This window comes from Cinclus cinclus, chromosome 23 (assembly GCF_963662255.1).
Source record: "Cinclus cinclus chromosome 23, bCinCin1.1, whole genome shotgun sequence".
NCBI classification, from domain to species: Eukaryota; Metazoa; Chordata; class Aves; order Passeriformes; family Cinclidae; genus Cinclus; species Cinclus cinclus.
In genome coordinates this window covers 8,519,202-8,542,651 of record NC_085068.1, presented here as the reverse complement: position 1 = coordinate 8,542,651, position 23,450 = coordinate 8,519,202, and the positions used below count along the sequence as shown (strand labels likewise).

Sequence of the window (23,450 nt, the reverse complement as noted above, 5' to 3'; positions counted from 1 at the left end):
ATATTTTATTAAATTCTCTAAACGTTTAGAGTGCAATGGGGACAACTTTCTACAAGCATTGATAACAGTGTCAAAACTGCAGTGGTTGTGTAAGAGGAGTGGTGTTTACATTCTGTGAGACTTGTAAAGATATTTTCACTGGTTCGTTTAATTCTGAACCTGACCCCTTGAAAAGTCACCCATTGTACTATATATCCTTCAATCACATCCCCTTTTTCCAGGAAAAGCTCTAGGACTTTCTCAAATTCCATCCAAGCCCCCAGAATCTGAGAGCACTGAACACTTCTCAGAGTTCTGGCTGAGGAAGGTGCACCCATGTGAGACCCGTAGGGGAAGGTAAACAGACCTACAGAATCACAGAATGGTTTGGGGTGAAAGGACCTTAAAGATCATCTCATTCCAACCCCCTGCCACGGGCTGGGACACCTACAGGATGGGGATACCTGTCCCTAGCAGGCAGGGCCAGGCTGGGGCAGTAGGAGCAGCCCCTGTGCCCCCTGAGCAGCACAGGAGGGGAAGAAGGAGGAGGAGGAGGCAGTGGCAGTGCAGAGCAGCTCTGGGGCAGGTCAGGACTGAGGGTCAGGACCCTGCCCTGCAGCTGGGCCAGAGGCTCCTCACACACCTGATGCAGGGCAGATACCAAAAGGGGTGTGAGTAACTCGTTCTGGCCTGAGGATGCAGCACTGCTACACACAATGGGACAGAACCTGATTCTTGAACTTTGCCTTTAAAATCCAGAGTGTTCTCTGGCTACATTTATGAGGCCTGTTAAAAAGCAAGACTTTCCCATTTCCAAACATCAAAACTTATTCTGAGATAAAGCAACATAAATAAATGGGGCCGGTTTATGTGTTCAGTGGGAAAATACAAAATCCAAACTCAAAGTAAACTGAATGTTTTTCAGGCAATCACATTTACCAATTAATCAGATGTCTGTCTCAGAAACTGCCAGCCCAGTAGACTGCCCAGGTGCCTTAGGGACCAGTCACAGATTGTTTCAGGTTTCCTCATTCTAGAAACATTCACTTGATGGGATGGACTGTAACACCTGCGCCTCAGATTGGGGCTGACAAAAACACCTGGGTGATGCAAAGCTGCCCTGCCTCCTGTGAGTTTGGTAACTTGGCCTTTCACAACCCAGATCTGTGCTGGTTAGCCAAGAGTACTGGTTTTATGTAATTTATTTCCATTTCAGTTTAGTTCAACAGCTTTCCCTACAAACTCAGCCTCCTCAGTCCAAAATAAAGGGCTCAACAGAGAGGTCCACGGCTATTTCACCAAATCTGGACAGATGTGAGTGACTGCACACAACAATGTGTCACTGGCAGGCTACCCTGTTTTCTACCCAGTTGCTCACACACCCATCCCTTTCCCCTCCTGCTGTTGCAGTGGGATCCTGGGACACTGAAAGGACTTTACCAAATCCCATTGGCACCACACACTCAGGAACCTATCCAGGAGAGGGGTGAGATGAGAGAGCTCCAGGAGGTCACAGAATTTGTGGTGGGTTGAGCTTACAGAGAAATGTGACTGTAGAGCATGAACAGGACAGTGTGAGTGAGAGGAAGCCTACACACTATACACCTACATCACACCTACACTACAGAATCACAGAATCCAGCTTGGAAGAGGCCTTAAAGAAAATAAGAAAATATACTATATACAACTCCATCACGCTTCTGTTTTTTCTTCTGGCTGCCCTATTCATTTCATGCTCCAGTTTAAAAATATCTTAAGCTTTTAGTGTTTCTTGCACACTCAAACCAGTGAACCACATTTCTCTTTTGCTCTCCGCATTCAGCTTTGCCCTTTTACGCTCTTGGCTCAAGAATCTCCTTCCATTCCTCATATTTGCAAGGCAGAAACAATATTTTTGCCTAACTAGTCATAGAATCACAGAATATTCTGGGTTGGAAGGGACCCACAAGAATCATGGAGCCCAACTCTCACCCTACACAGGGCTCCACCGAGTTTTATAACCCAGCTGCACACTGCCCCCTTTCTCTCTGGCCGTGTTCGTATTTATTCTTGTCCTATTCAGGTGCTTGATGATTTTCATACACGAACCCTCAATGCCAACACGCCTGGGCCCGGCCTGCACACCCTTCAGCCAGCCCCGCACAGCCCCTGCCCGCACAGGGCACGGAGCCCGGCTGCAGTCCCGAGCCCGAGCGCAGCCCCGAGCCCGGGGTGGGCAGGGGACGGCTCCCGGAGCGCCCCGGGCCCGGCCCGGCCCGACCCCCTCACCTGCCCCGGCTGCTCCGCTCTCTCCGCGGCCGCCATCTTCCCAGGCGCGGCTAATCCATCCCCGAGCGCCCGATGCAGCGCCACAGGCACGGGAACGGGCACAGGCTCAGGAACAGGAACAGGCTCAGGAACACGCACAGGCACAGGAACAGGCTCAGGAACACGCACAGGCACAGGAACAGGCTCAGGAACAGGCTCAGGAACAGGCTCAGGCTCAGGCACAAGCACAGGAACAGGCTCAGGCATGGCGAGTCGAACGCCGGCACAGCGATGCGTCCCGCGGGGGCGCCCCCGGTGCCGTGAGTGCCCGGCCTCAGCCGGGCCGGGCCGCTCGGATCTCCGGCAGCAGCGCCTTCCCCGCCGGGAAGAGCCCTTGGGGCACTGCCCCACTGCACTGAGCGGCAGCCGATGGCGGCGCGGCTGAAGCGGTGCGTGGTGCGGCGGCGGGACGGGCCGGAGCAGCACGGTGTGGCCGCGTCCTGCCTGCGAGAGCTGCGCGACAAAGGTGAGGGGCGGCCCCGCGCTGGGACCGGCTGTGGGACCCTCTGTGGGACCCGCTGTGGGACCGGCCGTGGGACCCGGCTAATGTACAACACCGTGAGGAGGTCCTGGTCTCTAGCCTCAGTCACTGAGAGTTGCCTGTCCTTTGTGCTGGGGATAGTAAAAGGGCAGTGCAATGTCGCTTTTATCGTTCTGTTAAGTATTTTTTCTGTTCTGCAGCTTGTGGTGTTCTGGCTATTGACAAGGCCCGGGAACCCGTCACCTTGGTACTGGCAGAAGATGGGACCATTGTGGATGATGAAGATTACTTCTTGTGTTTGCCATCTAACACCAAGTTTGTAGCACTGGCCAAGGATGAGAAATGGTCCGGCAAAATCTTAGGTATGCTGTGAGTGAGGAAGCATGGAAGGGGAGGTATGTTTGGAGTACACCTAGTGACATTAGGCAATGTCAGATCAGGAATAACCCATGAAACTGGTGACTCTTGTATCAGATAGTGGAACATCCTGGCTCTCGGAGTCTGTGGATGAAGTGGACAGTGCTGCAGAGAAGTGGAAGCAGCTGGCCAGGCAGCTGAAGGATGACCTGTCCAATATCATCCTGATGTCTGAAGAAGATCTCCAGGTACAGTGGGGAAACCCCCAGTCCCTGTCCTTGCATCTGCCCATCATCCATTTATCTCAGTAGAGAACAGAATCAATAAAAAGAGCTCAGGCTCAATTCAGCTGCTGCTTTTGGCTCTTGGTACCAGACTTCTGCTTGAAGGGAAGCATTTGAGTGTCCAAGGATGCTCTTAGTCCCCAACTACCCCCCCCCCCCCCCCACCCCCCAGTGTGTTGTTCTAATTCTGGCAGTGGGAGGGCAAAAATATGAGATTTTGCCAAATGACAACTGAGGTCGGCTCTTCCCTTAAAGCCAGACACCTGTGTAACATGTCCAGAGGTGAGGCTGAGCAGCAGCCAGGTCTGTCTGCTCCAGAGGCCATTGAAGAACTGCTGTCACTTTCCAGAGCTGATTGATTTAAGTTTCTGACTGCTTACCACCTTGTCTGTGGTGAGGCATGCCAATAACTGTCCCTTCTTGTCCTTCCCTTGCCTTTCCTTTGAATATTTCCATGCACTGTGAAGAAGTAGTGCTTTGCCATTAGTTTTCAAGATTTCTGTTAAAATTGCACATGATTCCACACCCTCTTGGATACCTGTTGGCTTTCAATAAAAAATGCTGCCTAATAGAGTGCCACTGCAGCCTCTCAGAACTCAGGGGACTTGCTATGACAAGAAACCTTGTGGAACATGCTTGGTTTTAGGAGGGTTTGTACATTCTGTCTGTACTGAAATAAGTGCCATGAAATGAGTTACTCAGGAGCCCTCTCAATGTTTTAAGGTGCTTATTGATGTGCCACGCTCAGACCTGGCAGAAGAACTTGCCCAAAGTGAAACCAAAATCCAAGTGCTGCAGAATACCCTGCAGCAGGTGCTGGACAGACGAGAAGAAGAGCGTCAGTCAAGGCAGCTCCTAGAACTCTACCTAGAGGCCTTGAAAACTGAAGACAGTATCTTAAGCAAAGTTGCAGGTAGGGAACATTTGTATGCTAGAGAAGGAGGTTTTCAACTCCTGGCTGAGTGGAATAAATAAAGTTGAGTGAGTAATTTGGTCAGCTGCTGTTAAATGGGGTTGATGCAAGAGCAGACATAGTGTATATAGTATAAGAATTCTCTGAACAGAGAACCCTCTCACTGCTGTGTCACATTTCTCACAAAGCCTGAAAGCAGACTACTGGGAGAAAAGCTTAGATCCTGTAGTCTTCCTTAACATTATGGATTTCTTAAGTTCCAGGATGCACCTAAATTAGATGTATATTTTATTAATCTCACAACCATCAAAGCAGTCCAGGCCACTTCTCCTGTCCTGTGTTTGTCAGGGCCTGTACTGATTCTGCTCCTTTTCAGAACCTCAGGCTGCACCAAGGAAGGAGATGGATGTGGTTGACACAGGTACTACCAGCACAGATTCTTCAGCCACAACAGCACTCAGCGACCAGGTCCTTGCTGCTCTGAAAGAGAAACCTGCTCCAGAGCTCTGCTTGGACAGTCAGGATCTAGAGGTGGGTGAGAATGACACGACCATATTCTGGCACATCTCTCTCTCTGAAGGAGAGGCTGTAGGGGAAGCTGTCCTTGCTTCTGGAGGCTCTGATGTCAGTAGATCTGTTTCAAAGTGCTGAAATTTAATTAATTTTTCTTCCTCAGTAACACTACCCCTGGCTTGGAGCTCCTCTGTAACAGCCAGCTGACACTTCCACACACTCTGCTCTGTCCTCTGAAAAGCCACAAAATAATTTTGGGTTTTGTCTCTGCCAAATCAGCCAGCTGTCCTACCAGCAAGGTTCTTTGGGTTTTTTTGCATGCTTATGCATCTAGCAATGTTTATTTTATATATCCCAAATTAAAATAAAAACCTCCTTATTTTGAAAAAAATAATCTGTAAATATAGCTTGGAAAGTCTAGATAAACTGTAACCATGTAGGAAGGTGTTCTTTCGAGCTTTGAACTTGCTACTCTTGCTTTTCCCTGCTAAAAAACTGCTAGAAACTGCTTTCTCTTCCCTTGAACACCTGAACAGAGCTTCAAACACTGAGTGCTGGCAGATTTCTGGAAATCCACTAGCCCACGGGATAGCTGATGAAAGCTGGGAACATCTCCAGTTCCAAAGTGCCAGTGCTAAACGTTGGTGCCTGGTTCCTGCTGCTGTTCATGTCAGCAGAGGGTTAGTGGCCAGGGAGTCAGTAGGAAAGACTTGATCTGTCTTGCTGCAGCTGGTGTTGAAGGAAGACGCAGCAGGCCTGGCCTCGGCCCTGGGATGGGACAAGCAGAAGGCTGGAGCTCTGCAGGAAGCCTGTGACCAGGAGCTCTCCAAGCGCCTTAAACAAGTGCAGGCCCTGCACTCTCTACGGAGCGCGTCCAAGGGCAAGAAAACCCTGCCCTGGGGGGACTGGCCCAGTGCAAAACGCAAAAAATAAAACTGCAGTGCTGTTTGCAGTTTGGTTTTTGCTTTTGCATTAGAATCAATACAAGCAAAGGCCCATCCTGGGAACCATAGTTTGCTGGTCATACTGTGGTCTAGCTATAGAACTGCTAAAATCTGGACATTGTCCTGAGGCTTAAACTCCTCTGGTGATTTGAATTGTGTAAGCAAAGGGATTTTGACTTTCTGCAGAATGCTAGAACAATGGTATTGCTAAGCACAGCATGAAAGTGTTCAGCTTTCAATACCTGGTTGGTGGCCAGCAGCTTCCATCTGATAATGGTGGATGCAGTTCCTGAATCCCCACGCAGTTTACTTACTTTGTTCTCCCTCCATTTTCAGTGTTTAAAAGAATGGAGGTTCTCTAGAAGACACTTTGAGGCACAGTTAGTGATCAGGGCAGAGGGACTCCAGTCTGGGATGTAGGAACTTGAATTCTCATGCTGATTTAATCAGTTAAAGGTAATTCAAAGTCCGTCAACTTAAATACTTTTTCTGTAAAGAACTTCTGCCTCTTGGATGCTGTGTAAGAGCTATCATATAAAACACAGCAAAGGTGGAAATAATTGCTTTGTAAGGCTGTGTGACAGAAGACTTGCAGTTGGCCTGCTGTCTTATTCTCCTAATCATGATGCTTTTGTATTAGCTGGCTTATTTTTAAATTTTTAAAGTCTTTTTTTTCTAATATCAATAAAACCGTTTCATCATACTGTTGGACTAGTTTTGATGCTTCCACCAGCTGCTATAATTAAAGAATGGGCTGATAGATATAGTATTACCTTAGGGAAAGAGGATGAAGAAATTAACACAGAATTGAGTTACGGTTCAGTGAGAATGGTCTGTTTCAAACTCTTTATTTAAAGTATTTTGATTTTAATAACAGATACCTTTTGTGAGCAATTAAGGCATTTTGGCTGTAAGCTTACTGAATTCTGGCAGACTTTTCATTTTTGGAACAATAAAATTCCAATTGCATTCATCTGACAACCTAAAGATTCATTCCTGGAGCTAATCTGCAAGATGAATAGGCTAATTCTGGTTTCTCTAGGCTAGTAAGAGAAAATGACCTGAAATATTACTTGAAGGATAAATTATGCCATATTGGAATCTTCATTTTCAGTCACAGATGCTTCTTGTTCCTCAGGAGTTCTCTCTCTCTTAGATGTGCTGGACTTCTTTTTCTTCTTCTCCTTCTGCTCCATGTTACTTGATGCAAGTTCTTCACTCTTCTGAGTGATATATTTTAGCTAGGAACAAAAAGCTAATCAATCCTCTATGGATGAACTTCATTCATTCACAAGCCATTAGAAAGAAATACTGAAGAGAAATTAACAGGGCAAATTCTTATTACAAGAAACATGACAGACTCCAAAAAACATTTACTTTGCCTTCTCAGGCAGGTTCGTGTTCTATCTTTCAAAATATATATGGAAGGAAAAAAATCTCCTTACATAAAAGTAAAATTAGTATTGGAAGCATTTTTCATGAATCCACATACAGGCATGTCTGAACAGATTAATGAGCTTTATCCACTGAACATCATATAGATCAGCAGAGGAGGGAATACCATGATTCTGTGATCAGCACTTCGAGGCAGACTCAAGCTATTCCTGACCTTAGGCTACAACAAAAAAAAAAACACATCAGGAAAAAGCAGAGTTCAGATTCACAACGCTGTGTCTGCTTATTGCACTTCTGAACTTGGAACTTCAGCAGCCCTGGTGCAACAAGTGCACTGCTGCTTGAACTGCAGTCACATCTGTGTTAAACCTCACCACAGTGATGCTGAGCAGCATGAAACAAAATAAGATAAAAATTTAAAAATCACTGGGTTGTGCCTATCTACCTCAGGAAAACTGCAATTGCTTCTGCAACAGTTGCTTCACCATGTATAACCTTCATTCAAATGCTTTGAGGAATTAACTGGTTTAAGAATGTTAAGAGACATAAAATAGAGTGCATCTCACCAAAGAATTACTTCTTCTAGCCAAAAGCTTCACATCTTCTGCAGTGACTGTGGTTCGTTTTGCATGCCTGCATCAAATCAAAAAAACACCCCTTAACGTTTTTGCCAACATTCACCATAAGAGGCCAAGATCAAAAAGTACCTACAGGGAATTTCTACTTCAACACTATTTAAGCAGCCAACCAAGCCCTTTAAGGCTTGAATTACAAGATGTGTTTTTAATATTATCTGGGAGCAAACATAAAAAAAGGGAAAGCCTTTGTAGCAATCAGTGCATACCTTGCAAACATCTCTAGGTCTTTTGCAAAGATTTCTAGAGAAAACACAAAGATGTAATATATTTTAAAACACTGAGTGGGAAAAAATACACAATACACAAGTTATCCAAGTCAGTTATGAGAAGTGACCATTGCTGGTTGTTATGCACCACTCGTTCACAAGCAGGTAGCCACACAATATGCCCTCATACACCAAAATGCTTTTTTCAGGTGAGAAAAATCGCACTAGTATTTCTCGTACTTAAAAAAAAATATAATGCGAGAGAACGCCCCAGTGACACCTAGTTCGGGGCTATTATTTTTCAAGCCCTGTGCCTCCAGCGATGGCTCCTGAGCAGCCATGGACGGCTGCGGTGACCCCGGTAACACGAGGAGACCGCAGGGAAGCCAGGCGACACCAGGCAGGGCAGCTGTACCGCACTGCCGGAACGCGATGTCCGAGATGGCCGCGACGATCTGTTTGCTGAACTGCACGTCCTTGTCCTCCTCCACCTCCTCGCACAGGCACCCGACTGTGTAGTGAACCGCCGCCTTCAGCCTCTGCAGGGACCGAGGCAGGAGCAGGCAGTGACGCACCGGCCTCGCCCCAAACCACCAGAGCCGAGACGGCCGCTCGCGGCCTCGGCCCCGTGCGCCGCTCGGTACCTGCGCGAGCATCTCCTGCTCCTCGCCGGCCGCCGCCGCCATCGCGGTCCTCACGATCGCCCGCCCTCCGCGCTTCCCGCCCGGCGAGCGGGGCGGGTCCGGCCCCGCCCCCGGGCACCGTGAGGGAGGAACCGCCGCCATGTCGGGCCCCGCCCCCGGGCACCGTGAGGGGAGGAACCGCCGCCATGTCGGGCCCCGCCCCCGGGCACCGTGAGGGAGGAACCGCCGCCATGTCCGGCCCCGCCCCCGGGCACCGTGAGGGGAGGAACCGCCGCCATGTCGGGCCCCGCCCCCGGGCACCGTGAGGGAGGAACCGCCGCCATGTCGGGCCCCGCCCCCGGGCACCGTGAGGGGAGGAACCGCCGCCATGTCGGGCCCCGCCCCCGGGCACCGTGAGGGGAGGAACCGCCGCCCTGCGAGGCAGAGTCGCTGTTATCCCCGTTTGTTCTACAGAACTCCCAAGTGTTACCTCGTGAGCTGCGGAAACGGTACCGTGCATTGAAAGTTATTTTTCACTTATACAGATATTCAACTAGTGATTAAAGAGCTGTCTTAGCAGAAGTATATGTGGGCAAGAAGTATAAAATCAGTGTGCACAGCACAAAAAGTTAACATGTTTTGAAAAATAAAAAGGTTCAGAGACCCAGGTGACTTTTCAGAAGTCCTGAAGATGACTGGCAGTAGCATTGCAGGGAGAGGATATAAAAAAGAGCCAACTTTGCATTTTGCTGTGGCTATTTTTAATTGCCCATGGGAGGAAGAGGCAATGAAAGAAAGGTCTTTATCTGCCTGGAACTTTGCATAAGTTCCTGTGCTGTCTGCCACTCTCCATCTCAGCAATTCCTGAACTGCAGTCATCCCAGTCTTGAGCCCTAGGACTTTATGCACTCTAATACTATAAACCTAACGTGACTATAAATTATGTTAAATACTGCACGAAAACACCTAGTTTTGGCCAGCACCAGTGGGAAGAAAACACCTCAACGCATTTATAACTAAATTTATTTAGTTTTCTTGTATGATACATATAGATATACATATATGTATGAAATACAGCCACAAGTTATTACAAAAGTGCCCACAACAATTTCTAGTAGAGTACAGTAAAAAGTGATATTCTAGAAGAAATATCTGAGATCTACAGTATCTTGGCTCCACGTGGAAAGATTTCCATTAGACATTGTAAGCAGAAGAGGACACATTTCCTCCATGGCCTGTCCAGTTAGTATGGATAAATATCCCTGGCTTTGATAATAATTCATATGTATGTGCACCGAAGTAATCACGCTGAGCCTGGAATGAGAACACACAGACAAACCAGACACACAAATGTCAATATCATGTGAGTTCTAGAAGCTGCACCTCCTGTTACCTAATGAGGAATAGCAGAAATAAGACTGGACTCCAATATTATAACACTCAAAATTATTATTTTCTCATTACTAGCAAAACCACTGCAATGAAAAATTTACTAATATCTAGTAATTAAATTAAGAGTTCTGCAGAAATGCAAGTATAGGATTTCTGCTTGGTACTAGTCTAAAAACCAAGCACTTCCATGCACCCAAACATTCAAAGATACTTCTGTACAAACCATTTGTGTTCAAAGATACCATTACCCTTGGTTCACAGATGGAATACAAACACACACACTGGGTTCTGCCATCCCAGTATCTGATGTTCTTTATCCAGCTAAGTGTTTTACTGACAGGAATTTCAGGTACAACAGAGATATATTAGGCAACCTACACTCTGAGTGATTAGGACGTACTGCCATTGAGACCTTCAAAGCAGTATTTAAATAACAGCCTGATGAGATTTCAGTACCTACCTGAATCAGGTTAGCTGGCAATAGCTCGTGCCTGTATCCATCATAAAATGAAAGTGCTGTAGTGAAGCAGGGAATAGGGATTCCAATCTGCACTCCAGTACTGATCACACGGCGCCAGGACTCCTGGAGAGAGGAAAAGAGAGGCAAAGGAAACTCATCAGTGCTTGCTCAGAGGTACTGCAGCACATGAACTGCTCCAGTACACCTGTGTGTGCTATTTCACCTTCTATGAGATCAAATAACCAAATCTGAGCAAATACAGCAGCAAATTCCCGATTTTATATAAAAGAGGTTGATTTAAATAATGGCAGGTAAGAGTTAACAGCAGGATGAAAATAGTTGAGAGATGCAGTCAAACCACAGCCTCAAAGCAAGGATGCTGTTCTTTTACATAAACATGGGGAGAGCATCTCAAAAGCCTGAACTCAGTGGGGAGAGGGGAATGTTCTGAGCTCTGAGGCACTTCCAGGACCTCTCACCAAGCAAAAAACAAAGCTCACCCAAGGGCATAAAAGGACAGCACCAATACTAAAGAATGTGGGTAATCCTCAGTTCAACTCTTCATCTGGTCTAGTAATTTGCATGGAATATTCAGATTCAGTTACCAGAACTACTAATGATAATATGAGACTTCTGTTTTGGCCAGATAATGTGGTTTTAATTCTGCCTGTCAGGTCCATCCAAATCTGGACACTGCACAGACAGAGGCCTAAAGAATGGGTGGGTCTGGAACTGTAGTTCTGGGGCTACTGCAGACAATGGTACTGGAACAGAGTTTTATGGTCTGCTCAGCTGAAATCCAGCTGCACAGTAGGCACAAGACACAAGCCAGGCCTTTTTTCCTCATATTATGGTCCTTCTGAATTGCTGAATTTCTGCCTAAGGTTCCTCTGTAACAGTAAAATGGGAGCCTTCGATTTCCAATCACAGCTTGGTCAGTATCAAAGGGAAGAACCCATGACAGTCCTGGCTGTAAACTATTATTTTTATGCTCTCCTTTCCTTGGAACTTACCTGACAGTTTTCTACAGCTCCTTTAAAGAAATCATCCAAGAGCAAATTCTGGAGTTCAGGGTTTCGATCAAAAGCATCTTTGATTTTTCCAAGGAACACACTAGGAAAAAGTTAACCAGGAATAAATGTTACAGCTTCCAACAAAGGCCCAGAATCCAAAACTTACAGTGCCAAAACTTGACTCTGCCAGACTCAGATTCCAAACATGACAAAGACCAAAGAAACTTTCAGCAGTTAAGCCACCAGAACAGTGAGTTAATCTAGTAACCTTTGGTGTTGTCTACAGTCTCTCAGAATCCTACCAGCAGAGTAACTCCATGGATTTTCCAAGGAAATCTCTAGGCTTGTCAGCCAAGCACCTCATAAACTAAACTGCCTGCTCCTCAGCAGCCAGGTTACCTCCTCATCTCAATTACCTTCGGATGATGCAGCCTCCCCTCCACATCAGTGCAATACCACCATAATTCAGTGTCCAGCCAAATTCTTTAGCTGCTTGTCTCAGCAGCATGAAGCCTTGAGCATATGAGATAATCTTGGAAGCATAAAGGGCCTAAAAAAAAAAAAAAAAAAAGAACAAAAATCAAATGTTAGCAAGAGAAGTCTCACAAAGTTGAACAACAAACCTCACTGTCTACATGCCATGTTCAGCCCTCATCTCAACAGGGATGAGTACAGTAGCAACATTCCAGTAATCTGAGAACCAAAATATCCTTTCTCATTGGAAAGTTTGGTTTCAACAGAGAGATGTCAAGAGATCAATACCCAGGCAAAGGCAGGAGTGTTGAGGGGTGGACAAGCTCCTGTGCATGAATTATGATCTTTGTACCCCAAGTAGTTGTCTCTGCCCACTGTGGCTTAGAGCTGAATTCCTTCCTGGCCCTTCCTAACCTTCCCTTGGTTAGGAAAGGGTCACATTATGCCTTGTGGACATCACGAGACGATGCCCAGTTCTCCTGAAGAATAAACACAAGAGCTCCTCCCCAGGGCTCACAGCACCCCAAATGTGCTCTAACCCCGCTCCAGGACTCACCTTGCGGATGTCCTCCAGGAAGGCCTTCTTGTTCCCACTGAACTGAGTCACTTTGGGCCCTGCCAGCAGCTTACTGGCCTGCACTCTCTCATCCTTGAGGGAAGACAGGCAGCGTGCAAACACAGCTTCACCTTTGGGCACGGCAGGAAAGAGGAGACTGTTAGAAAGCTGGGCATCACTGTTCAACTGAGACACTCCAGCACCACGGAGCCATCAGTCACTGACTGATGAGCCATGTACACAAGCAAAAGAGCTGCTGCACAAGTGAGTTATTCCAGCAGCATTTCTGGGGGACAACACTGCCACTCAGTACCACCATTGGTAAGTATTGACTGATACAGCTTTCAAGTTATAAAGAAAAAAGACACAAATCATCCCCATGAAAATTTACCCTCAGGAACATTTACTAGCTCTCAGTTTTGAGAATTTACTTTAAAATCTTTTCCTATCTATCAGGGACAGACAGTGTTACACTGCAATCTAGAGAACAGCAAGGCTGAAGATTTCACCAAGTATTGTATCATGCTTTGAAGACAAAAAGCTGTTTCTTAAATGCCAACTCACATTAACTGGATGTGCTTAGAAATACACACGTGCAAAACGAGGGCAATTAAAATCAAGAATAAATCAGCAGGTTAACTTATAAGATGAAATAAGGTTCACAAATCTGGTAGGCCCCTAGCACTAGTATTTGTAAGTTCACAAGAAAGTTTTCTAACATCACTAACCAGGTTACTAAATATCATCTGTCAGGCTGGCTCAGTTAGTTCCTAATCATGCTGGTTAAGCTGTACTTGTTTGCAAATGAAGACAATACTGTAAAATGAGGAAGAAAAAAAGTTTGCTTTTCAGGGTCTGGTAGAAAGAGAAGAAGCAAGTCTTCATACTGGCATCATACTGTCATTTTGCTCCACCCTTTAAGTGAGTTGCGATATAGCAAAAAAAAAAAAAAAAAAAAAAAACAACAACAATTAAAAAAAAAAAATTCAGTAATGTTTTCACAAGACTCTGGATCCTCCTACAGCAGGAGGATGTATCATACCTAAATCAGGACAGGCTAATTTCCATTTCTGCAAGAACTTCCTTCTACAGTGGGAAAGAACAGCATGGTAGGAAAATCAGGAAAAAGCAGGAGCAGCATGACTCTGCTTTTACAAGCAGAAGTTTGCAAGTCATGCTCAGGCAGTAAAACCACACAGCAAGTGCCCTGAGAAGGGCCACGTTTGCACAAGGACTATGGCCCACACTTCCCTATAGCTCAGCATTACCTAACAACTCCCTGGCCCTGCAGAGCACTAATCAGGGAGTGTCTCCTCCACCCCTGCTCTTTGCAAGCACCCCAACAAGAGAATATTATCAGGATAAGCAAGAAACTGTTTCAAAACTGAAAGCTACAGCCAAGGTAAAACATGAAAAGTTTTGCTGCTGGAGTGCAGCCATGGTTCTGTGACAGCTACACTGCAGTTACTTTCTTTCAGCTACTGAATATAATTTTTTTTTGTCTTCTGGATTTGACCAGTCAATGCAAAAGGAAAAGAGGTAGAGAAAGCAAAGAAATGAAAGCAAATCTGAGAGCAAAGAACCTGTTGACTCATCTGATTTACTCAACGGGAAGCCTGCTCTGGACCTGTGGTACTGGGGGTATTAGGGCACTCTAAATGGGCTGCAGATATGTTTCAGCTCCTCTGCAGTACAACACTCTGAGCACAACACTTAATATTCCCCTGCCACTGAGTCATCACAGCACTGCAGGGACACCACAGACACAGGTGTGACAACAGGACCAGCATTTAGGGAAGAGGATGAAAACAAGTCCAGCAAAACAACCCCAGGAAGAGCTGTCAAGGCAGAAAGGCTGGAACAGCTACACCTACAAGGGCCTCTTCTGCCAGCCCAGCACTGCTGTGGGCTCACTCCTGAGACTTCTTTTCCCCTGCTCCTTACTGTGATGTGGTACATGGAAGTAGGAAAGATCAAAGCACCAGTTACCGATGAGTGTGACCGGGACTCCGTATTCCAGGGCAGAAATGGCTGTCCACTTCCCTGTGCCTTTTTGCCCTGCACTGTCCCTGATCTTTGGGAGGAGGTATTTGCCATCGTTGTCTTTGAATTTGAGAATATTGGCTGTGATTTCAATCAGGAAAGAATCCAACTCTGTCTTATTCCACTCCTGAAATACCTGAAAAAGGAGAAAAAAAGTATGAACATATTCATACACACCCCAATTTGCTATATCTCTATCTTTTAATTAATAAATGTATGTATTTTGCCTGATTAATTCTAATGCTCAGTGTTTCACTTCAGGCAAGGTAATTCACATCTGTACACCTGAAGGTGCTTCCTGGGGAGAAATCAACTGCAGCATGGGAAGAGTTTTAGACAACTTCTATAAGCATTCAGCTGTCTATGCTCACTGCTCCTACCTATGTAAAGCTCAGGAATATTGTGCCCCACCCTTTGCAGGAGGCATGTCAGAAAAACTCACTTCATGTACATGCAGCAGCTGTGCCCAAGCCCAGCTGCTCACCAGTGGCAGACACCATGGCACAAAAAAAATAAAAAAAAAAATAAAATAAAATAAAAATAAAATAAAAGAACTCCAAATCACCTTTGCCATCTCATCATGCTCCATGCCCACCACATCTTTCATCAGATGATAGGCCTCACAGATCAGCTGCATGTCTCCATACTCAATCCCATTGTGCACCATCTTCACAAAATGTCCAGCTCCTTCATCTCCCACCTGTCCAGAAACATCCAAATATCCCCTCAGCAACAGCATTGTCACCACTTCCAGTGTTAATACCTGCCCATGCTTCCTTCTGTCTAAAGGAGGGAATCGAAGACAGTGCTGACTGAAACCAGTGGGTCTCAGGTCCATTTGGCTCCCCCAGCACATGACCCACCCACAAAACTTTGTCTTTCCATTGCACGGTGTGAATTATCAGAGATGGCAACTGGAAATCAACCACTGATAGTGCTGTATTTATTGTGGACAAACATCCATGAGCTTCAGCAACCAAACTGCTTAAGCAGGGATCTAATCCCCAGTTAGGGTCAGTATCAAATGACTATTTACCCAATCACAACAAGGTTCCCCAGATCCCACTTTAGCAGCAATGCTTTGAAATATGGTCTTGATGTGGGGCCTGTGGGGAGAAAGAATACACCTTAGCAGACAGGCAGGGATACAGACACCGAAGAGAAAACAAATCAAATCTATCTGTACGATCCCTCCTTGTGTAACCTGCCAAAAGGCAGCCTGGGCTGAGGGCAGCTGGCAGGTGGATAACCCATCCACACAGCAATGCCAATTAAGTATATTTTTCTCAGCAAGATGGTTTGCAAGACATTGGGACAATCAAGTCATGCTTCCAACACTGTACAGACAAGCATAATGCACTTCAAGGAGCCCAGACATCCTCTCCATTTGAACACAGAAGCTGTCTTTAGCTGTTCAAGGCAAAATATGATCAGGCAGTAACTTCCTGTTGTTGATGGCTTTGTGCCAGAGTTGAACAGGCTAATACAGGTATGAAACACTAATGCAAATGGAGAGGGACTCAAGAGATCCTAAAGCTCAGGTAAAGCCTCGACACACCTTTCCACATCTACACAGAGAATGGGCAACCAGGAGAAAGTCTAATATGAGCATTGATGTGCAGTCCTTCACTAAGAAATGTACAAAACAGCACAGCAGCATGCAGAAATTTGCAAATAAATGGATGCATTCAGTAGTAGTACAAACATGTACTGAAGCTCCTTTTATAATGTGTCACTACAGGGCCATTTGCTGCTGCCTGATTCATGATTAGCAGCTTCCCAAGTGTGTACAGCCTCAAAAGAAAAAAATAACAAATAGTATTTGTTTAAAATTTAAGCAAAATTCCCTTCTCCCTTCAGATGTCTGTAGGTCCTACTTTTGCCTGTGGATTCCTGGAAGAAAAGCCTGCCTTTGCTCTGCCTTACATGAAGGCTCAGCATTGCCCCATGACCCCAGCCAGGTTGAGAAATCAGGAGCCTTGAGGAAGTGAGATGGCAACATATCTTGTTCTCTCCACACCCTCCTCTTTTCCACCCTCAGCACACAGTGTGAATTGTTGCAAACTATTCTGAACAAGAAAACCTAGTACTTCATGCTTACCAGGCTTCCTTGGCTCCTCCTGGCATGAGAGAAGGTCCATATCTGGCACCCTCCTCCCCACCACTAACACCACTTCCCACAAATAAGATGCCCTTCGCCTGTAGCTCCTTACAACGCCTCTGGAACAAAGAGCAGAGCAGCACTATTTAATTTTGTTTCCTGCCAGAGCTTTACACACAAAGGTTAGCAATTCAGATGTAAAATTAGGCTTTAAGTTCTGCTTTGGATGTGCTAGAAGCCAGCCTCAAGAAAGCTTGCACACACACAGAAGTGAGCATTAGGAAACTTCCTGTTGCTTTGACACGGATCCTTGCAAGAGCAAGATGGTGAGAAAACAAATCCTTATAAGCACCAGACAGACATGACCAGCACCTAGGCCAGAAGATGCTGGGAATTAAGTGTCAGGTGACACATGCTCTGTGTGAAGATGTGGGGGAGGCAGATTAGGCCCAAGGTGGAGTTGCTGAGTTCACTGTAGAGTGGAGGTGCAAGCACAGAAAACTCTAAGGGCGAGTCATTACCTCTGGGTGGGACAGAGGCACAGGCCCAGATCCCCAAGCACTGACCCTCACTGAGTTTTCACTCTGGCATGGCCAACTCACATATCCAAGATCAGGATATCAGAGCAGGAAGACAAACACGAGCACCTCTTCTAAGATTTAGAAATACCAATCTGAATGCAATATTTTCACGTGAGGACTCCAGATACGCTAATGTAGCTTCTGTAACTTCTGCAGCTACAGTCTGTTCACAAGCAGATAATGACTCTGCTGCTTCCATTACCAAGACATCCAAACCAGCAGTTCTGTCTTACTGGATGGTCCTGCCCTCATGAAGGATTGAGAAATGGCAACAAATCTATACATATCCTTAGACTTACAAATCTCCCTGAAAATTCCCTAAGATTGTAAAAGGAAATTCTCTAAAAGCATTCACTCTTTAAAATATGTCGAAAAAATATTCTGTGATGATCTGGGCAACTCCTATAAAAACATTCTTATAGCACAGTCCTTAACTGCTTTTTAATAGGCTGTATGATCTAATTTTGCAGAAATAATTCAGTTTGGCTTTCCCTGAGCACAGAGGTGATGGCGTCTTACTGACTGACTTTTCTGATGATCAGAAGTGGAAGAGCTGTGTGTATTTTATTCATTCACTTACCGTGGTATCTCTATACTCAGAGTTCCCACCATCAATTATGATGTCTCCAGTCTCCAGCAATGGCACCTGTCAAAAATAAATCAGCATCTCAGTTTTCTCCATGAGTCCAAAACCTCATTAATGATGAATACCTGAGAACTTCCAGAGGAAACACCTCCACAACACTGCAAGAAGTCACAGGTAGAATGAACGTCTGCCTCACCAGTTTATTGATGAAGTCATCCACTGCACTTCCAGCCTTCACCAGCAAGATAATGCGACGGGGCTTCTTCAACGTGGAGACCATCTCCTCCAGGCTGTGAGCACCAATCACTTTGGTTCCCTTGGCCTCTTTAGCCAGGAAATCATGCACTTTGGAAACCGTCCTGTTGAAAGCACAAACCTGGGGGGGGAGAAAATAGGTTAACAAAAGCTGCCAATGGAACAGTTACTTTAGCTCAGACTACAAGTTACACAAGCGAGGTTCAGCATCCTGTGCTCTCCCACTTCCACCTTCCTGACAGGCACGGGGCAGGGATGAACCTGAGCATGTCTTTGCAAGTGCCTCCGGAACCTGTGGCTACTGGTAAGGCCAAGGCAAACTTCAGGGAAAAGTCATGTATAATTAACATATCAGGTGCCAGCCGAGCACAGGCGTTCACCACTGTTCTTTGCAAACAGAAGGACAAAGGCCAGCACAGGGCATAACCAGAAGGAGGAAATAACACCCCTCAGATCATCACAAGAGCGGGGGGAAAGCACTCACAAAATGCTCTGCTCCAGTCCCAAGCCTTCCTAAACAATATGTTTCCTCACTTACCACGAAACCGTGGTCATTCATGTTCAAAATCAGGTTCTGACCCATCACGGCCAGTCCAATCAAAGCGATGTCAGCCCTGGAATGTGAAAGACCAGAAATGCCAGGTAAGTCACTTGCAGAGATGCAGCGGCAGCATCCATTCCTCTGGCAGCCTGTTCCGACCATGCCGGCCGCCAGGGTAACAAACGCGGAGTTTGAGTGCGTTCTGCCAGCTATTACTGCAATAGATCCAGAATGGAGGCTGTGCGGAGTCGCCGGGCAGAGCCCCCGCAGCAAACAGCGCAGCGGGGCCTCCCGGCGCCGCGAGCCGCCTGAGCCCCACCGCAACGCGGCTGTGCCGGGCCCCGCTTCCCGCCCCGCTCTCACTCGGCCATGGTAGCGGCGTTCGGCTCTCTGTTCCGTTCTGTTCTGTTCTGTTCCGTTCCGTTCTCTCTGCTCTGGTCTCTCTTCGCTCTCCCGGAACCCCCCGGGCTCTGCGGGCTCGGCCTGCAACGCGCGCCGCTTCCCCTCAGCAACCGCGGGCGGGGCCGGGTGCGCCCATTGGCTCTTGCGGAGACCCCGCCCCCCTGTCCATGGCCCGATGTGCCGGCGGCCACGCCCTTTTAAAGGGGCAGTGCTGCGGCGAGTGCGGGCCGTCCCGTCCCGTCCCCCCACCCTGCGAGGCCCGAAGAGCCCCGAGAGCTGCGCCCAGCCGCGGAGGAGCCCCGCAGCGGCCCCGTGCCATCGGCTGTGCCTCTGTTCCCAGCCATAGCCACCCCTGGGACCGCCGGGAACCGCGCCGTTGGTCACGTCTCTCTAATTACTGTTAATTGGCTTCGCTTGTGCCGCTGAACGCGGTCCCAGGCGGCAGTCAGCCCCTCGGGTATCGCCGTTTGTGTGCCCGGGCAAAACTCGACAAACCCGTCCCTCCGTGAGCACCGAGGCGATCTCAGGAGCACAAAGCCCTGCCCTTCCCTCCGCTGTATCCGCAACACATACACACTCTTCAGAACGTAGTTTATATTAAATTCTGTATTAATTATTTTCTAAACAAGATGACTGGCAGCAATCTGGCCCATCAAGTTTTTGGTTCACCTTAATTTTGGGCACCTCTTCTTTCTCAAGAACAGTCGAGATAAATTTCTTTTCACGAAAGCACCGGCTTGTTCAGCACAGGTTTAAAAATAAGTAATCGACAAAAGATACAAGTATTTAAATCATAATGACAGCAGCACACATTCTATCTGCTAATGCACTGGTTGTACCTTTATTGTTTCACCTCGTTCACTAACAATTCAGTGGTGCAAGGTTACCATACACAGTTAGATATCTGCATTGCACACCTAAGGCTATACAGCAAATGGATCAGAATTAGTACAAATACATGAACTATATTTACATTTTGTATACTCAAGCTCCAAATATCTGATATATTTACAAAATCAAATAAGAAAATGAAAACCTGAAATTAATGTACAGTGTTGTTGATACACTCCTTCGCTGGGATGAAATCAGTTTGCAAAGAGATTTGTTCAAGAAGGCCACTTATAACAGCATTTACTTTGTATACCTTGTGTACAGAGATTAACAGGGCCATGGGACCACAATTCCAAGGGATGTATTCCAGTGAAGAGTATGTCTAATGTCCAAATTCGGGAACCAAAACCAACTGCACATGAAGTATGAACAAGCAAAGTGGAAAGTTCAGACCTGATCCTGGGAAGTGCTGATCATTCAAGACTCCCTCTGCTTCCAGTCCCTGGTTTCCAGGCAAGCAAGGGGGAACTTCAGCACTGCTCAGGGGCAGCCCATTCACTTGGCAACATTAAGAATTGAAGACTTAGGAGCTCCAAACCAGTTTCCTGAATACACAGCTGATCCCAGCAATTTACATCCTGTTCCAAATAACATTGGACACAATCATCTGGTTAGTGTTGGACTAGTTTTGATTTCAAATACACAGAACACATAAATGGCCTTCTGAACAAAAGTCAGTCTTGTTCTTGAACAGCTGATGTTTTTAAATAAGGAAGCACAAAGTTAATACATCCTGCTACAGACACTACAGCCAGACCCAGACTGGGTTAGTAACTACAACAGAGAGATGCATTCGTCAGCCCCGTTTGTGGGGACAGCCAGCAAACACTTCCAAGCAGCAGCAGGACCCTTCCTCCTCTGCAGCTGCATCTTCAGCAAACACCCAGCACAGCATCAGCTACCCCCACTCAGGTGTGCAGGACTACAGGCAGTTCAGTACCAGTGGGTGTTAGACCAAAGCTAATCCTCTTTCTTATCTAATGTTCAATTAATTACAGATGTATAAATATACAATACATTACATAAAATTAAATCCCTGTAAATTAGGTAACAAGCAGCAAAAAGTAAAGTCTTTGCTTTGAAATACTGTGCTACTCAGTAATAAGAACCATTAGACATTGACCAATAAAACCTTTTCTCAGCAGTCTGGAAGTCACTCTCTGGAAATAGTGCTCCCTTCTCTTCTGTATTCCCAGAGTACAGGAATCTTCTTTAAAAAAGTACTTAAAGTGCGTTTCTAGAACACAGTAAAGGAGGCTTACCTTAATTTAAAAATACCCAGGAAGAGCCAACATAATTTTCAATGGACAAAAAGAACAGTTTTCTCCTTCCTTCTGGCAAGCAACATAAAAACCCAAATACAGCACAGTCTGACACTTGTTCTTCCCAGGGAATGCCCACCAAGCTCCCTGGAGTGTGTGTCCTCACGGGCTGGCAGGCCCACAGCAGATGCCTCCTCTGCAGAGGCTGAGTCCCCAGAGCTGTCTGACCCTGGGACTCCACACACACACAGCAGGTAACCAAGAATGGGCACTGGAGTGCCACCAGAAGGCAACTTAGCAGATTTGCCTTTCCTCATCCGTTTCCAAAAAGAATTTTCTAACATGGTGGGCTAAGCTTTGAAGTGAATGGAGATTCACTTTTTTGTTTGTTTATCTGTTTGGTTTGTTATCTCTTTAAAGACAATTTGGATTGGTTTCAGTCCAGTTTTAAGTAGGGAAACCCAAGTGTCTCAAAGCAGGCTTCAGTAATTGCAGAAAAACTTTGTCTGCCTTTATGTCAGACCTGAAAACAGAAATGCCCATTTGAACTCCACACAACAAGGACCTAGTTTGTCACAGATTATGCAGCTTTAAGAGATGCTGATGCTTAAAAACAGAGTCTGCTCTTCAGACCTCACTCAGACCTCAAGACACCAGAAGTTGCTTGGAGTTTTAAGAAAGAAGACTGACATTTATGCAACAACTGTAACACTTCAAACTCAATATAAAATATGTATCTGTCTTCCTGCTTTTAAAGCAAGATCCCTTAATCATTTTGTGCAATGCCTATATCCACTTGGTTCATTCTCTGGCTTATCCAAAGCAAAGACTTAGAAAACTAGTTTACTTCTAGTTAAAAAAAAAGAAACAGATGAAAGTTAAAATGCTCTCAGTGTGTCACAACCTACCACCACCACCTCAATCACTCTGTCTCCTCAAACAGATTCCACTGTCATTATAAACAGTGGTGATGATAGCAATAACTTAATGCTTAGAATTAACCTAATTCTTGAGATCAGCTTAGCTGCAGTGTGAGGAGCCATCCTGCAGGACAAGCAGTTTTATCCACACACTGGAAGTGCTTTATCATCGTTGCATAACAAAGGAATATCATCACTGTATCAATCACACACAGTTAAGACAAAAACAGAAGGAAAAAAACAAACAACCCCCCCCCCATCCTATCATGTTCCTGGGTCCCCGGGATGCTCCTTCCTCTGGCTTCCAGTTCTGAAATAAATCTGAGGACCACAGAGACAGCATGAGCACCTGATTCAGCTTGAGAACTACCTTGAGATATGTAAAGATGTGTCCTAGCAAGTGTCAGACTCCATCTCCCTGCTCCTTTGCCTTGCAGGCTGTTAAGAGGTCTCACTGTGCACTGCACTTCATGAACCATGCAACCCCACAAAGCAAAGACCTTTCCCAGCAGATTCCAGTCCCACGCACACGTGGTCACAGAACTCCCAGGCATGGCTGAGGCGTGACCTGAACCCAAATGAGCTTTATGGGCTGCACTGGGCCTGGTGTGCCTCTGCAAGAGTGCCACAAACCCTTGTACCTCTCCCTTGAGAGGCTGGAGCCTCCAGATGAAATCCCTTTACACTGCCAGGATCACAGCCAGCCCTGTGTGGCTGCTTCTAGGTACAGCAAGCAAGGATAACACAGCAGGGAAGGACACACACACCCCCAACCTACCTAACACCTGACTGAGAGAGAGGAGTTCACTTCCCCAAAAGGAAAATCTATTCTGCTCTTCTTTCTTGGGCAAGGACCAAAGCTTTGGCCACAAGAAGAACTTACACTGGAGGTCAAGAACAGGAACAGAATCCACTTGCTCTATTCTCCAGGAAGGATTAACTCTGAAGACAGTGGGGTTTAGCTAATGAAAATTGCAGCGGGGAAATGAGGAGACACTCAGCAGTTATTTCAAAAGGAATTGAAAGTGTCCTGAGCTCCCTGGATAACACTGCAGGTGCTGTTCCATGGACCTTGGATGCTGCCATGGACAGGTGGGGTGACGTGGGAGCACTGCAGGTAAGGGATGCACAAACAGGCCCTTGGGAATGATGCTGCAGAGCTGCTACCCTGACACAGCTGTGGGAGTCCTAAACCCCTTCCCAGAGAGGAGAGAACTGTTCCTGCAGAACTTGGAAGTCAGGACTAAAAGCAGGAAGAGGGAATCTGCCCTCCATGGTGATCCAAGGATCAACTGCACTTTCATTTCCATTTAACACTCCCCATCTGTCAAAT

At 46.3% G+C, this 23,450-nt stretch overlaps 3 protein-coding genes across 5 annotated transcripts; 1 reads left to right on the top strand and 2 right to left on the bottom strand.

Annotated features, from left to right (window-relative positions):
• The first annotated feature begins 2,578 nt into the window (after window positions 1–2,578).
• On the top strand, window positions 2,579–6,481 carry DFFA (DNA fragmentation factor subunit alpha). 2 transcript variants are annotated; one of them, XM_062507636.1, is made up of 6 exons: window positions 2,579–2,752; window positions 2,968–3,129; window positions 3,242–3,372; window positions 4,132–4,321; window positions 4,698–4,852; window positions 6,115–6,481. In XM_062507636.1, exons 1-6 carry the CDS (start codon window positions 2,656–2,658, stop codon window positions 6,196–6,198), a joined length of 819 nt encoding a protein of 272 aa, XP_062363620.1. In that variant the 5' UTR covers window positions 2,579–2,655; the 3' UTR covers window positions 6,199–6,481. The 2 variants fall into 2 exon arrangements, with proteins under 2 accessions (XP_062363620.1, XP_062363619.1); XM_062507635.1 differs by having other exon boundaries at window positions 5,564–6,481.
• Window positions 6,482–6,616: 135 nt separating this feature from the next.
• CENPS (centromere protein S) lies at window positions 6,617–8,736 on the bottom strand. The gene is made up of 5 exons (XM_062507693.1): window positions 8,662–8,736; window positions 8,433–8,556; window positions 8,018–8,051; window positions 7,740–7,806; window positions 6,617–7,019 (listed from the first exon to the last, which is right to left on the bottom strand). Exons 1-5 carry the CDS (start codon window positions 8,701–8,703, stop codon window positions 6,864–6,866), a joined length of 423 nt encoding a protein of 140 aa, XP_062363677.1. The 5' UTR covers window positions 8,704–8,736; the 3' UTR covers window positions 6,617–6,863.
• Window positions 8,737–9,646: 910 nt separating this feature from the next.
• On the bottom strand, window positions 9,647–19,118 carry PGD (phosphogluconate dehydrogenase). 2 transcript variants are annotated; one of them, XM_062507690.1, is made up of 13 exons: window positions 19,006–19,118; window positions 18,640–18,715; window positions 18,043–18,222; window positions 17,841–17,906; window positions 16,680–16,798; window positions 15,615–15,684; window positions 15,144–15,278; window positions 14,525–14,714; window positions 12,536–12,666; window positions 11,922–12,055; window positions 11,506–11,605; window positions 10,493–10,615; window positions 9,647–9,954 (listed from the first exon to the last, which is right to left on the bottom strand). In XM_062507690.1, the coding sequence occupies exons 1-13, from the start codon at window positions 19,011–19,013 to the stop codon at window positions 9,835–9,837; spliced, it is 1,452 nt and encodes a 483-aa protein (XP_062363674.1). In that variant the 5' UTR covers window positions 19,014–19,118; the 3' UTR covers window positions 9,647–9,834. The 2 variants fall into 2 exon arrangements, with proteins under 2 accessions (XP_062363674.1, XP_062363676.1); XM_062507692.1 differs by lacking the exons at window positions 15,615–15,684; window positions 16,680–16,798.
• Between the last annotated feature and the right edge of the window lie 4,332 nt (window positions 19,119–23,450).

Coding starts and splice junctions, on each gene's coding strand:
- DFFA (XM_062507635.1), top strand. CDS start 2,656: ATGGCGGCGCGGCTGAAGCGGTGCGTGGTGCGGCGGCGGGACGGGCCG. Junction 2,753..2,967: donor GCGAGAGCTGCGCGACAAAG/GTGAGGGGCGGC, acceptor TCTGTTCTGCAG/CTTGTGGTGTTCTGGCTATT. Junction 4,853..5,563: donor TGGACAGTCAGGATCTAGAG/GTGGGTGAGAAT, acceptor GTCTTGCTGCAG/CTGGTGTTGAAGGAAGACGC.
- CENPS (XM_062507693.1), bottom strand. CDS start 8,703: ATGGCGGCGGCGGCCGGCGAGGAGCAGGAGATGCTCGCGCAG. Junction 8,557..8,661: donor AGCAGGAGATGCTCGCGCAG/GTACCGAGCGGC, acceptor CGGTCCCTGCAG/AGGCTGAAGGCGGCGGTTCA. Junction 7,807..8,017: donor GACCTAGAGATGTTTGCAAG/GTATGCACTGAT, acceptor GATTTGATGCAG/GCATGCAAAACGAACCACAG.
- PGD (XM_062507690.1), bottom strand. Junction 18,223..18,639: donor TGAATGACCACGGTTTCGTG/GTAAGTGAGGAA, acceptor CTCCCCCCCCAG/GTTTGTGCTTTCAACAGGAC. Junction 12,667..14,524: donor AGTCCCGGTCACACTCATCG/GTAACTGGTGCT, acceptor CCGTGCCCAAAG/GTGAAGCTGTGTTTGCACGC.